This window comes from Corvus hawaiiensis, chromosome 22 (assembly GCF_020740725.1).
Source record: "Corvus hawaiiensis isolate bCorHaw1 chromosome 22, bCorHaw1.pri.cur, whole genome shotgun sequence".
NCBI lineage: Eukaryota > Metazoa > Chordata > Aves > Passeriformes > Corvidae > Corvus > Corvus hawaiiensis.
Window position 1 is genome coordinate 3034001 of NC_063234.1, and position 13391 is coordinate 3047391.

Genomic DNA, 13391 nt, shown 5'->3' on the forward strand with positions numbered 1-13391 from the left:
GCACTGGATGCCTGAGTCCGTGGGATTCCCACTCCTCCTGTGCCGGGCATCCCGAGCTGCTCCTCCACAGACGCCCGGACGGGACAGACGGGCCAAGGGAGTCGCTGTAAGTGAGGAACTGCTTTCAATTTGCGCTCTGGTTCTGGCAAGGGGCAAAGCCTGGTGTCACAGCCTCCTTGCTGGCTCTTTTACCCAGCTTTACACCCTATTTGTGCTCTTAGATAATCAAGCAGTGTGTTTAACAACTTTCTTTCCAAGGTGATGCCAGCAATGTATTACCAGCTCTGATTAGTTTGGGGTTTTTTTAAAGGAGGCCACTTGAAACTAAGATGATTTTGTTGCATTGGAAGGGAAAAGGAGCAGGAATTTACAGGTTAAACCTACCAGGAAAAGTGCAGCTCCTGTCTGGCTCAGCCTGAAGGCTGCTGCTTCTTTTCCTTTATTTTCCCCAGTGGGTGATGCAGCTGCTCTGGCAACAGCCAAGAGCAGCAGCCACTTTGTCTAAAAAGTGGTTGTAGAATAACGTCAGTGTTGGTTGATCCATAGCTCAGATCTCCTCTGTCCCTTCACAACGATCAAAATATTCCCATTTGGAAGCATTTTTTAACAGCAGCACCAACAAAATCAGCTTTGAAATTTAACCCGGAAAGGATCTTCTGTGGAGGTTTCAGTTATTTCTCCCATTAGGTGAAAAACACAGGGAAAAGAAGTGAGGGAAAGTACTGAGCTGTAATGCCAAGAGTTTTCATGGGAGTGCAAGATTGGGGAGATTTCCTAAAAGCTGATGAGGTAAGATAAATAATCCAGTGTTTTCTGAGCATCAGTCAGCAGCAAGTAATGCCACGTGTAGTATATTTTTGCCTACACACTCTCATAAATGGTAAGTTTTCTTGGGCATTTTTGATTTGCTTTTTAAAGTTTCTGGTGTCATAATGGTGCCGTGAATCTTGTTTGACACTTGGACAACAAATACAATTAAAAATATTGCTGCTGCTTCCTCTCCCCCCCTTTCCCTGGGGAAGAACCCACAGGGAGAGAACCACCAGTGGGTAAATCCCCTTTTTTAGGTTTGTCACATCCTTTTTGCTGCAGTGGGGACTTCACCAGAGCCTTTCTTGAGTATTTGTTCTGGCTGAGCTCTGCAGTGACTGTTTTCAGCTGGAGACTTTGTTTGGAATCGTGGACCTACAGGAAAAGGTGCAGAAAATCCAGGACAAACTGATCTCACCCAGTGATGAGGAACTGTAAAACCAGGTTTAACTGCTTGCCTTTCACCTCCAGCAGGAAGGTTCCTTTAGAACAGCAGGAATCTCTGCTCCAATGGATAAAGGTCTTCACTTCACGATCTGTGTGGTTACAGCTGTGCTGCTCCTGAGGGAATCAAGCCAGGCAGGTGAGGAAAATGATCCCGAAGTGTTGGCTGCACCCAAATCTGGTTTTGTTCTTCAGAACATTAATTTGTTCAGTTTTTACCTGCCAGTGCTTGCAGGATTTTATCTTAATCTCAGAATTTGCTTTCAAATGGGTTATTAAGAGATTCCCCAGGGCTCACCTTGTGACTGGCTTTGTGAGTGCTGCTACCAAGTGGCTTTGATGTCACCAAGTGGCTTTGCTGCTCCAGTTGAAAACCAGATGACAGAGACAGGGGAGATGAAAAAGCCAAGAAAAAGGGTGGGTTTAGGTGTGGTTATTGTGGTTAAAGCTGCACTTTTTTGAGTTTATGTTCCCTTGAGCTGCAGCAAGATGTGCTGAGGATGGGGGAGAAAACTGAGGTGAGGTGGCCAGTCCTGACCAGTGCCAGGAGCCTTTTCCCCAGGAGTTCAGCAGGAGCAAAGAAGGGCAAGCTCAGAGTAGCAGGAGCAAAGGAAAAACTGATTTTTGCAGCCACAGTCGCTTCCTGCAGCCACCAACCTACAGGGAAGGGAGGGATGAGCCCTTCCCCTTGTCCCGTGCTCCTGCAGCCTCTCAGGAGGATTCCCAGGACGGGGCCTCGCTGCTGGGAAGTGTCACTGCCCTGAGCTGGGGTTGGTGCTGCAGCCCCATCGCCCCTGGGCCTTTCAGGAGGGCTCACAAAGGGGCTTTGAGCTGGGAGCTGGAGCCCTCAGAACGCTCTGCTGGCTTCCAAGGAACCCCGCAGGCCCTCAGAAAGGGGCCTCCAAATCCTGCTGCTGGCTTTAAAGGGTTTCTAAAGGGAGACAAGAGAACTCCTTTGTGACGGTTTCCAGCCCCCACGGAGAACTGTGGTGGAGAGGGAAAAAACAGGTTTTGTTTTACAATAATGTGGAGTTCAGCACAAGGCCAGAAGATGCAGCACCAAAGAAGGAATAATAAATACATAATGAATGAATATGCTGTTATATTTAGTGAAAAACTCACAGCTTTTGCTTGAAAGAGTGAAAACACCCTGCATTTTTTGGTTAACCTTGAGGGATTTTTGGCTTTTGCACTGTGAATTCTCTGATTCCAAGGAGCAGTGCTAAGCAGATTCTAGAAAAATTATTCTGGGAAATTAATGAGCCATATATTGACAAAATTGTGGTTTTAATTCTGCATCTCAGATAGAGAACCTGTCAGCAGTAGGGGGGAAAGGAAGAGTAAGGAAAAACAGTGTCTGGGAAGTGGGTGGTGAGGAACTTTAGGTTGTTCAGGGGGCTTCTCCTCAGGGGAAAATGGGGCTTGGCAGGGATGGGGGCAAATCTTGGCTGTGTGAGGAAGCAGCAGAGCTGGTGCTGCCCCTCCTCAGGGATCGATTGGCTGTGCAGGACCCATCCCTCGGAGGGTGAGTGACATTAAGTGACATCATTGAGTGACATTAGAACCTCCTGCAGCCCCACTCCTGTCTCTGCCTCTCTTTGTGCTCCGGGGGAGGAAACAAAGGGAGTTCGGGAGTTGAGGGTGATCGTTCTGATTATTTCAGTGCACTGTGAAATGAGGGCATGAAATGCCACTTTTGAGGAGCTGTAAATACAAGCCCCACACAAATATGATTTTTTTGTTGTATTTTTCCAGGAGCTGGGAGGAATGATGATGCTGTGAGTAAGGTATGTTTGAGTTCATTAGTGCATGAAGGCATAGGGCAGATGATCTTACATTTTAAATTCAGAAGCAGTGGTCAGAGTGCAATGATTTTAATCTGTGGAGAGTTATTCTTTTAAGTACACTGTTCATGGCTGACTGGGTTTTTGCTCGTTTGTTTGTTTGTTTTTGTGGGTTTTTTTAACTGAATTTTTTGTCCAGAGCTCAAAATTCAGTCGTGCCCCAGGGAAGAATCTGCCAGTAGCCCTCTCTTACAGCTGGTAGAGTTGGGGAACTTGTGATCACAGCTTCCAAGACAAAGCTCATCCCTCAAACCCTTCCATTGCACAGAGAGAATTAAACCAAGATCATTTGGCTCCTGGAAGGACTGGAGCTTCTTTGGCAGATCTTGTACTGGATAAATATATTTATATATTCACACACACATGTACACATCCTCTCTCTCTATCTAGAAAAATCACCCTGTAATTTTACAATAAGCAGATACGTTTAAGACCAACAAACCTCATAGAATTTGACCTTTCACTGGCAAAAGCTTAAATTGCCCTGAAGTGGCTCTGATGAGGAATCCTCTCGAGCTGGGTGACTCTGTGAAATTGGAGGATGTATCTTTAATTCACAGAAGTGAATCCGCGTTTTCCTCTCCTCCTCCTCTCAGGTTTCCAACTGTTCTGTGTCTCCTGGAATTGCTCTCTAATGAGACCTTAATTGGCTGCTAATTCTTTTGTCTGCAGCACGAATTGGTCTCTTGGGAAGGCTGTGCACACCATCTGAGGAACTGCAGTAGCGTTTGAAGCGATTTTTGTTTGCACCAGGCAATAAAGTGAAAGGCTGTGATTCATTAATTAGTTAGCAAACAGCAGCAGTCACTGCAGCTCACGGGGCAGGTTTAGGGCTGGTTTAACACAGGCACACCCCTTGCACCTCCCAGGTAAGGCCCAGCCTGGTGGGGCCACGCCTGGGACTTTGAAATCCAACTGTTCCTTCATTTTCTGCTTTGCAGGGCACAGACTCACGGGGAGCAGCCGAGGGTCTTCCAACCCTGACTGTCACAACGATCCTGGTAAGGCCGTGACAGCGGCAGGGCACAGCTGGAGCTGCCCTTTGCCTTTTATATCCCACCCATTTATGTGCAGGTGGTGTCTTGGAATGGCTTTGACAGTGATGGCCCCGTTCCTCGCAGTGCTTTGGGGCTGGCTCAGGGGTGGAGAGGTGCCAGCTGTGGGCAGTGGGAGGATTTGGGGGCTGTGGCTGGGGGCACAGGGCTGTGTCAGTGCTCTGGGGAGGCAGCCAGGCCTCTCTGCTGAGCTACACCTGAGGGGCTTAGCTCCCTGAGTGTTGTTTCTGCCCTGACTTGGGAACAATGTAAAGGTCACAAGGGACAAAACCAGGCTATAAAATCCCCCAAATGCATCACCAGGTGCCCCAGACAAGCAGGACTTTCAGGAGAAGCTGCAGCAGTGAATTTCCTGAACCTGATGTTGGGCCCTGCCCAGCCTGTGATGGGCCAAATGAGAAGTATTTGGCTTTTAGGCTGAGAAGAGGTTTTCACTCATTCCCGTGGTGCCTGCGGGATGCAGCTGCCCTGGTGGTGGCTCATGACTCCAGGGAATATCTTCCCAGTCTGGAAGTGTTATCCCTGCATTAACATGGAGAGGAGTAACGGGGAGGGTTTACCAGGGCCGGGTTTAACTCCCCTGGGTGTCAGTGCCCTGTGGGAGGCTGCAGCTGTGCCCGTGTCCCTCTGCCACAGGAGGATCCGTACGTGATGGTGCGGGGAGCGGAGCTGGAGGGATACTGCATGGACCTGCTGGGAGCCCTGGCGGGAATGCTGCGCTTCCAGTACCGCGTGAAGGTGGTGGGGGACGGCCAGTACGGAGCCGTGGCTGCCGGCGGCAACTGGACCGGGATGATCGGGGAAATCCTCCGGCGGGTAACTCCCAGTTTGTGTTCCTGACCAACTCTGCAGGGACAGGACAGCAGGAGCAGCTCTTGGGCTTCCTTAGGATTTGCTCAGGGACTGAGGAACTCGGGGTTCTCCTGCCTGGAGTGTAGAACTGATGAGCAGCAAGACTTGGAGTTGGGTTTGGCCTACAGAGATGGAAATAAGGCACAAGGAGACAGCAGCCACAGCAGGAAACCCCTGTTACAGCCAGGCACTCCCAGGGCAGCACTTGTCTGTCTCAGTGTTGCTCTGTAGCTTGTGAGACTGTGCAGACACCTTGGCAAAATTTACCCTGAGCTTAACCTCTGGGTGAGACTCATTTCATTCAGAATGGCCATGCCCAGGCTCCTCAAGAGCTGCTCGAATGCACATTTCACCCCATCAGGTGCATTCCCTGGGGCTGATGTTCTGCCGTTTGTGGGGAACACTTCAGTTAAAGCTCTTTGCCCCTCTGAGCTCAGTCTGTGCCCAGCTCTCAGCCAGACTCAGACAGGAGCAGCCTTTTGTTCTGGGTGAGCAAACCCAGCCCGGCTCCTGCTGCAGAAGGAAACCAGAAGCCCCAGATACCAACCAGCACCTCGCTGTGAAGGATTCCATTAGGTGGAATTCCATTCCAATGATTTCCATAGGAAACCTGTCCTGTTCCTTGGGGCTCACATCCCAAGGCTGTTGACTTGGGGAAGTGATGCCATTTCAACACCTGCCCACTCAGCCAGGGAAGCACCTGCTTGAGGGACAGAAATGTTTGAGGGACTGAAATGTTCCCTGGGCTGGGTGGTTGATTGGTTTTCATCTCCTTGGCAGGAAGCTGACATTGCAGTGGCTCCACTGACCGTCACCTCAGCCAGGGAAGAGGTGGTGTCCTTCACCACGCCCTTCCTGCAGACTGGGATTGGGATCCTGCTCCGGAAGGACACGGCCTCCCAGGACGTGTCTTTCTTCCACTTCCTGTCTCCTTTCAGCAAGGAGACCTGGACAGCCCTTTTATTCGCTTATCTGCTCACGTGCTTCTGCCTCTTTCTTGTTGCCAGGTACAAATGCATTTGTTTCACAGATTGTGTTCAAGTCAGTGGATTTCTCACCTATGAAGAGATTAGAAAGTCCCAGGGAGCATTTTGCTTTGAGGAACCCTCTGTACAGGTCCAGTACAAGGGCTAAGAAAGCTTAAGTCCTGTCAGGTTCAGCCAGCATCATGAGTCGGATCTCCCCATGAGGAACACCAGATCTCTTGATGAGGATTATTTTTGTTTTTTCCCTCTGAATGTCTGGTTTTATCCTGTCATTTTCCCACAGACTGAGCCCCTGTGAATGGAATGAGCCAAAGAATGAAGAGAACCACTTTACCTTCCTGAACAGCCTCTGGTTTGGAGCAGGAGCACTCGCCCTGCAAGGTGAGCTGGGAGGATGCACCAGAGCAGCGCCAGCAGGGTTTTTAAACTGCTGGTACACCCAGCTTCTTCTGTGACCTCTGTGATGTGCTCTTGGGGGAAAAGGTGTCTCAGTAGGGACACTTGGAGCACTAAACCAGTGTGGGGAGGTGTGATTACAGACCTGCTGGGGTTGTACATGTGATTGCCTCCAGCTGGGAAATGTTTTCTGCTGTAACCACTGCTCTGGGCAATGCCCAGCTGACCAGGCCTGGCTGCTTTGAACAGAGGAGTTGTTTGTGTAGCTTTGGGCCGCTGCTGCTGCTCCAGCCCTGCACTGCGGCGTTGGTGCCACTCACCAGCACAGTGGGGCTCTCCAGGCTCAGGCTCTGCTGCAGGGCAGGGTGTGCAGTTTGCCTTTATTTAAAGGCAAGTCTCTCACTCAGGCTGGTGGATCTGCAGTTCTTGGTGTGTCTCTGGCCACACATCCCCTCCCCTGTGGTTTACTGTGATTTATTGTTTCCCCGTGGTGCAGGTGCCACCCCCCGGCCCCAGGCGCTCTCGGTGCGGGTCATCGCCGTGGTCTGGTGGCTCTTCACCCTGGCCCTGCTGGCCGCCTACATCGCCAACTTCACGGCCCTGCTGAGCTCTGGCAGCGAGCAGCTCCCTATCCAGACCTTTGAGGACCTGGTCAAGCAGAGGAATCTGGAGTTTGGGACACTGGAGGGCTCCTCAACTTTCTACTACTTCAAGGTGCAGAGAATCTTGTGGTCCCCACACACAGGGGCTGTAGAACTGCTGAGCTGGGGCTGAGTCACCCAGCTCAGGCCTTGTAACCCCTACAGCACCCTCATCATTGTTGACTCTCTCTCTCAGTTTTCCTATAATACTTCAAATAATATGGTTATTGTTCTGGTCACCCCTTCCTCCACCTCTTCTCACAGGAAGGCAGGCACAGAACTCTATTTTTATTCTGTATTCTTTAAAAATCTCTGTACTCTTCAGGGGCTGCCCTTGTGTACCTCGAGCAGCAGGTGCCATCTATGACACTTGTACCCCTGTGTGATGCCTGTCCCCGGTGTTGGGGACAATCTGTGCTTGCAGGGGTTCACACATGGTTTAAGTGCTCTTCTCCAAATGTTTTAACAACCCTTGCACATACAGGCAGTTCTTTATTTTTTTGGTGTTGTCTCACACATGAGTTTGACACTTGGGATTTTTGGGCTGCAGAACTCCAAGAACCCCATCCACCAGATGATCTATGAATACATGGAGAAGAGGCGGGAGCACGTTCTGGTCAAGACCTACCAGGAGGCCGTGCAGCGCGTGATGGACTCCAACTACGCCTTCATCGGCGAGTCCATCTCGCAGGACCTGGCGGCCGCCCGCCACTGCAACCTCATCAGGGCCCCCGAGGTCATCGGGGCCCGGGGCTTCGGCATCGCCACCACCCAGGGTGAGTCCCTGTGCTCCTCTTCTGTCCCACTCCTCCCTGGGATGGCAGGGGCTGCAGGAGCAGGGACAGAGCAACGGGCCAGAGCCAACACTGCTGTCGAGGGTGACCAGACTGAAAAAGCTGCAGGGTCCCTGTTCTGTGGGGAATTATCACTGGCACTTACTGGCTCTCACTTTGAACTCTAATCCACAAATATTCCATCTCCCAGGGGTGTCCCTGGCCCCAGGAATGCAGATCCCATAAGGCAATGAGCAGGGGACAGTTTGCTCATGTCCTTCCCTAAGCACCCTCGCTCTGCCCTTATCCCACAGGTGTTACCCCCTCTGTGGGGGCAGGACAGGGGCGCTGTTAGCCAGGAAAAGCCCTTGGCAGGGACTGTTGTGTTCAGTGACACCCGACCCCACACCCATTAACAATGTGAAACCAAACCATGGCTCCTCTCTCTCCCTCTCCCGCTGCCCAGCATCCCCCTGGACCAAGCCTCTGTCCATCGCCGTCCTCAAGCTGCGCGAGTCGGGCGACCTGGATTACCTGCGGAACAAGTGGTGGGAGAGCAGCTGCCTGCGGCAGAGCCGGGACCGCTGGGGGCCCCTGGAGCCGCCGGCGCTGGGGGGGCTCTTCCTCACCCTGGGCATCGGCCTCGCCCTCGGCATCCTCGCGGCCCTGGCCGAGCTCTCCAGCAGCAGCCGCCGCGTGGCTGCACACGCCAAGGTGGGCCCCGGCTCCTGCCCTGCCTCCCTGTGTCCCTCCTTCCACCAAGGTGGGCCCCGGCTCCTGCTCTGCCTCCCTGTGTCCCTCCTTCCACCAAGGTGGGCCCCGGCTCCTGCCCTGCCTCCCTGTGTCCCTCCTTCCACCAAGGTGGGCCCCGGCTCCTGCCCTGCCTCCCTGTGTCCCTCCTTCCACCAAGGTGGGCCCCGGCTCCTGTCCTGCCTCCCTGTGTCCCTCCTTCCACCAAGGTGGGCCCTGTTCTGGCCCCAGCTCCTGTCCTGCCTCCCCGTGTCCCTCCTGCACCAGCCAGGCCCCACCATTTCCACCCTGACCTTGGTTTTCCTAAGGAAAGCTGTGCAGTGAGGCAGGGCTGAGGGGAAGCTGTGCAGTTACTCCTTAAAGCAGCAAACTTTCACAGCTTGGGCATGTAGCCTGGACAGCAGAAAATGGGTTTGTAGCCTGAACAGCAGAAATACAATAAAATAAAGCCCTAGCACCCAGCCACCTCCCCCCCAAAAAAATTGAATAACATTCCCTGTAATCCCAAGGCAGCCAACCCGCATTCCACTAGTCTGGGTGTTAGAGAGGACAGTGAATGATCCATAACGAGTTTATTCTCAGTGGTGGCTGTTCTTCAGTCATTAGACAAGGGAAAGACACAATGAAACTGCACCAGTGCCCTCCCAAGGCTGTGCACATGGAAAAGGTGAATCCACAGAACAACCCACCCCCAGCTTTCTCTCCCCCTTTCTCTTGCAGAAATCTTGCTGCTCTGTTTTCACAGAAGAAATCTGCACTCGTCTACGCATTAAAGGAACCGCCAGACAAAACCAGGAGACGTCAGGGAAAGCAAATGCTTAAGGAGTCTTTGCTGCAGGAATGGGCCTGGGTTAGGGTTGTACCACATCCTAGGAGCTGTATCAGTGTAGGAAGATGTTTTTCTACTAGGCTAGAGTGTTAGTTTGCTAATTACACACACACAGAGCACTTCTGGAGTGGTGGTGGAACTGCAGACACAAGGAAATGAAGTGGCTTGGAAGAATTTAAATTGATAAGGGGTGGAGTGGAACTGTGGCAAATTGATAAACTGGAGCTGAGCTGGCCAGGATGATGGATCTGTGTTTAGAAGTTTACCCTGTAAGTCCATGAAGGCCTGTAGGAGGAAGTGACTGGGGACAGGTTTATGTGAAGCCTCTGCTACTAATTCCTGTGTGAGGAACAGGTGTGGAACATTAAAGCTCTTGTCTGTTTGTGGTAATCAGGAACAACAGCTTAAGCATTGCAGCTATAAATAGCCTCATCCTGCCCTGCCTGAGCAGGAGGTGCTGGTCCCTGGGAAGGTAAATCCTGAATCAGAACTGACAGTGCTGCTGTTTTACCCCAAACAGGCCCTCCCTGCCCCCCAAACCTGAGAAAGGGAGCCCCTGCCACCAAGGAACCACTGGAGCTAAGAAGTGCCAGGCAGGGCTTGGCCTTTGTCCCTTCCCATCACAGAATAATCCATCAGCACTGTTTGGTGACAGAGAATGTTTTGTTCTTGTTGCCCAAGTGTTGAGGACTGACAGTGGAAATCTATCAGTGCCAGAGCAGGGGATGAGTCAAACACAGCCCAGCCCCAGCTCCCCTGCAAGGGGAGATGTGAGGGAGTTTTGCATCACTCTCCTGCTCCCAAAGAATGCTGGAAGTTCAGGGGAACAGTTTTCTCAGCTGCATGTTAAACACTTTCCTCATTAAGCTGTTTTTCCTTTCAGAGCTGGATGACTGAGGCATGTAAATGTTAGGGCAAATTGCTGGTTAGATCACTCCACTTATGTACTGCACAGCTGAAGGAGGGAAAAAGCAAATTGGGTTCCTTGGGAATGGCTGTAATTGCACCGCAGGAACAAAGACTCCAATCCTTGTCAGTCCCAGCAGGGAGAACTGAAGGCAACAGAAACCAGGGGCCCTCAGGCTGGCAAGGTCCTGGGTGATCCTGAATCCAGCACTGCAACGTCCCTGTGAGGACAACTTAGTGAGACTCAGCTTCCAGCTGCTGTGAAGGAATTCAGTGTAGCTGCAGGACTCCTGCTAATGGGAACAAACATGGGGTAAGGGATTCCAAGGGTTGGGAAACCAGGCCTGGTCCTTATCTCAGACTGCAACAGCTCTGCTCAGACACAGCCTGAGCAACATTTGTGGGGTGAGAAGGTGGATCAGCCCTCCCATCAACTGAGCTGCACAGAGCGGGAGAGATGTAGGTAAGTTTAAAAGCTGAAAATGCAACATCAGGCTCACTTAGCACTTAAAAACTATTTGGTACGTGCCGTGTCAGTGCTGGCAGAGTAGGCAGAGATGTATAAAAAAGGTTTCATTGACATTTAAATATATTTCTATATGAATGTCTCACAGAACAAAAAAATAAAGTCTTTTCATCACAAATACTGCAGCATTAAAATAAACACTTACCAAAATAAACAATGAGTGATATACATATATATATTTGAGTGTGTAGACTATAGAGTGAATCATATTGTCGCTTTTTAAGTCACAAAAGCACAATATAAATACGGAATTTCCTGTGAACTCTTTTCCCTGTTGTAATAAAAATACATTCTTTACAGTTAAAGTAAAACTAGTGCAAGTCCATCGGCCGTGCCAGCTCCATCATTTACAGGGCACTTCGTACTTGAAGATGACGCTGAAGATTTTGCCCCCGAGGCGGTCAGCGAGCCACGAGTTCTTGATGACGGCCAGCTTGAGGCTCTCACACCTGAGCACGGCGTAGTAGTTGGTGTGGATGGCCCTGCCCATGCCCTCGATGACCACCAGGTCCGTCTGCCGCTCCCGCACCAGCACCGCCAGGCCCTGGTCCAGGCGGCTGCAACACAGCGCGGTCAGAGCGGCCTCAGCTGCCCCTCCACCTGCAGCCACAGCTGCCCCTCCACCTGCAGCCACAGCTGCTGCCCTGAGCTGCCAGCTGGGATTCTGCACAAAGTTACTGGTGCCCACTGACGGGGGCACCTGAAAGCCAAGGAGATTGATTGTAACGTTGTTTTAAATGCACCCAGCGTGGGGTTTAAAGTTCTGTCCCCAAGAGCAGAACTGAGCAGAAGGAGATAGGTTAAATAAGGTGAAATGATGCTTCTGTCCCAGGGGGTTTTGGCCACCTGCCAAAAACAGGATCTGCCATCAGCCATAACCTGACCTGCTCCTGACCCAGCTGTGTCCTGAACACAGACACCTCACTAAGAGCCAAAGGCTGTAAGGCCTGACCAGTGTCACAGGTCTGTAAATCCACACGATGCAACTCCTGATGGGTGTGCAGATGTGATTTCCAGCAGGAAGGCTGGCTGGGATGCTCCACAGCCAAACCTTTGACCATCCTGCAGCTGAGGGGCACAAATAACAAAGTGGCACTTTGCCCACGTACCTCAGATCCAGGCATGGAGAACTGGAGCCTGTCTGAACCAACAGCAGCTTCTCATCCCTCAGTGCAGAGCTGTTCAAAAAGACAAAAATAATAAACAGCTGCTTCAGCAGGACCGTGCACATCTGGGAATGAGCCAGAGAAGCAGGAATATTGAAGCCTCTTTCACAAAGGCTTTCTTTGCTGCAGGGACTTCACCAGGAAACACAATGTTTCCTTGAGCACAAGGATTGCTCAGTCAGCCCTGCATCCTCTCTCAGGGACACTCTGTGTGTGACATACACGGATTTGCCTCTATTAGCATAGAAAATTCCTGGTGGAGCAGCTGGAGTGCTTGTCAGGGAAGACATAACATGAAATAGAACTATGGGTGTGCCAGAAAGACCCAATTTCTCTATTTTTCACTTGAATGAAAGTAAAGCTCTGCCTTGGGCTGAGGCTGCAGGTCACAGATGCTACTGAACAGTGCAATACAAAGGCAGGCTGTGCCCAGGATCTGCTCTCCCCAGAGAGGTGTGACAGACTGGTGCTTACTGGATCACAGGGTCCATGGCCGCGATGCGCTCGGTCACGATCAGGGACTCGCTGTAGGTGACGTCGTTGAGGGCAGGGCCAGAGTTACAGGCCAAAATCACCTGGGGGAAGGTGCCAGGAGAGGTCACACAGTCAGGCTCCGGCATTCCAGGCATTTGGATTATTCCCAGTTTGGCAGAGAAGTTCCTGCTGGTGGGCAGTGACACCTTCCAGCAGTTACCAAAACTCCACAGGAATGCACAAGGAAACCACTCACCTCTGTCCCTCTAGAAAGGAGCTCTCGGACAAAAGGAAAGACTCCTAAAATTATGTCTATCCCACTGTTATCTGCGAAAATTAAGGCACATTTATGAGGGGGACCCTCCTGCAAGAGAAAACCAATGCATTCAGGATGGAGCACCACTCACCTCAGGGAACAGTTTGTTATTCACAGCCACTCCTCCAAACCCCCACATTTTATACCATCGAACGCTTGAGCCTTTGGGTCTGGATTGCAGCAAATTCGCAGCACACACCAGTGACAAACAGGAGTTATGGGGCTCCCTGCTGGTATCTTTGCACAGGGGTTTAAAACAGCCTCGAGTTCCTGTGCTGTGTTTGAGACAGGGCTCTCAAACTCCAGCAATAAAACCTCCACCTGCCAACTCAAGCCAGGCCTAACCCCAGAGTCAGGCTGTGATCCTGAACGTGCTGGGTGCCAGCTGGACCTACCTTGGAGAGTGTTTTAAGCCAGCCTGGTGCTGGCTGAACAAGACTCCCTTCTGCCAGAGAAGGGCAGGATGGACTGTGGGGGCAGGGACATCCTAAAATGAAAAGACAGTGCCTATTCTCCATTAACCACCTCATTTGTTCTCAACCTGTTGTGACACTTAGTTCACTCCAGTTCATACCGGCAGAAGAAGTGAAAAATGCTTAATTCCTAATAAAAACTGTCAGGGC

At 51.3% G+C, this 13391-nt stretch overlaps 2 protein-coding genes across 3 annotated transcripts in view; one reads left to right on the forward strand and one right to left on the reverse strand.

Annotated features, from left to right (window-relative positions):
• On the forward strand, nt 1-11137 carry LOC125337185 (probable glutamate receptor). 2 transcript variants are annotated; one of them, XM_048326593.1, is made up of 11 exons: nt 1-106; nt 1285-1393; nt 3010-3041; nt 4040-4099; nt 4790-4969; nt 5786-6012; nt 6275-6372; nt 6884-7101; nt 7579-7804; nt 8268-8515; nt 9272-11137. In XM_048326593.1, the coding sequence occupies exons 1-11, from the start codon at nt 8-10 to the stop codon at nt 9371-9373; spliced, it is 1599 nt and encodes a 532-aa protein (XP_048182550.1). In that variant the 5' UTR covers nt 1-7; the 3' UTR covers nt 9374-11137. The 2 variants fall into 2 exon arrangements, with proteins under 2 accessions (XP_048182550.1, XP_048182549.1); XM_048326592.1 differs by having other exon boundaries at nt 3-106; nt 1282-1393.
• The window catches only part of PANK4 (pantothenate kinase 4 (inactive)), an 18357-nt gene continuing 15935 nt past the window's right edge, over nt 10970-13391 (reverse strand). Inside the window, exons 16-19 of the mRNA XM_048326590.1 lie at nt 12709-12816; nt 12453-12553; nt 11922-11990; nt 10970-11369 (exon numbers count right to left, since the gene is read on the reverse strand). Of these exons, the coding sequence (XP_048182547.1) occupies nt 11156-11369; nt 11922-11990; nt 12453-12553; nt 12709-12816 (492 nt within the window). The 3' untranslated portion in view covers nt 10970-11155. The remainder of the gene's footprint in view (nt 11370-11921; nt 11991-12452; nt 12554-12708; nt 12817-13391) is intronic.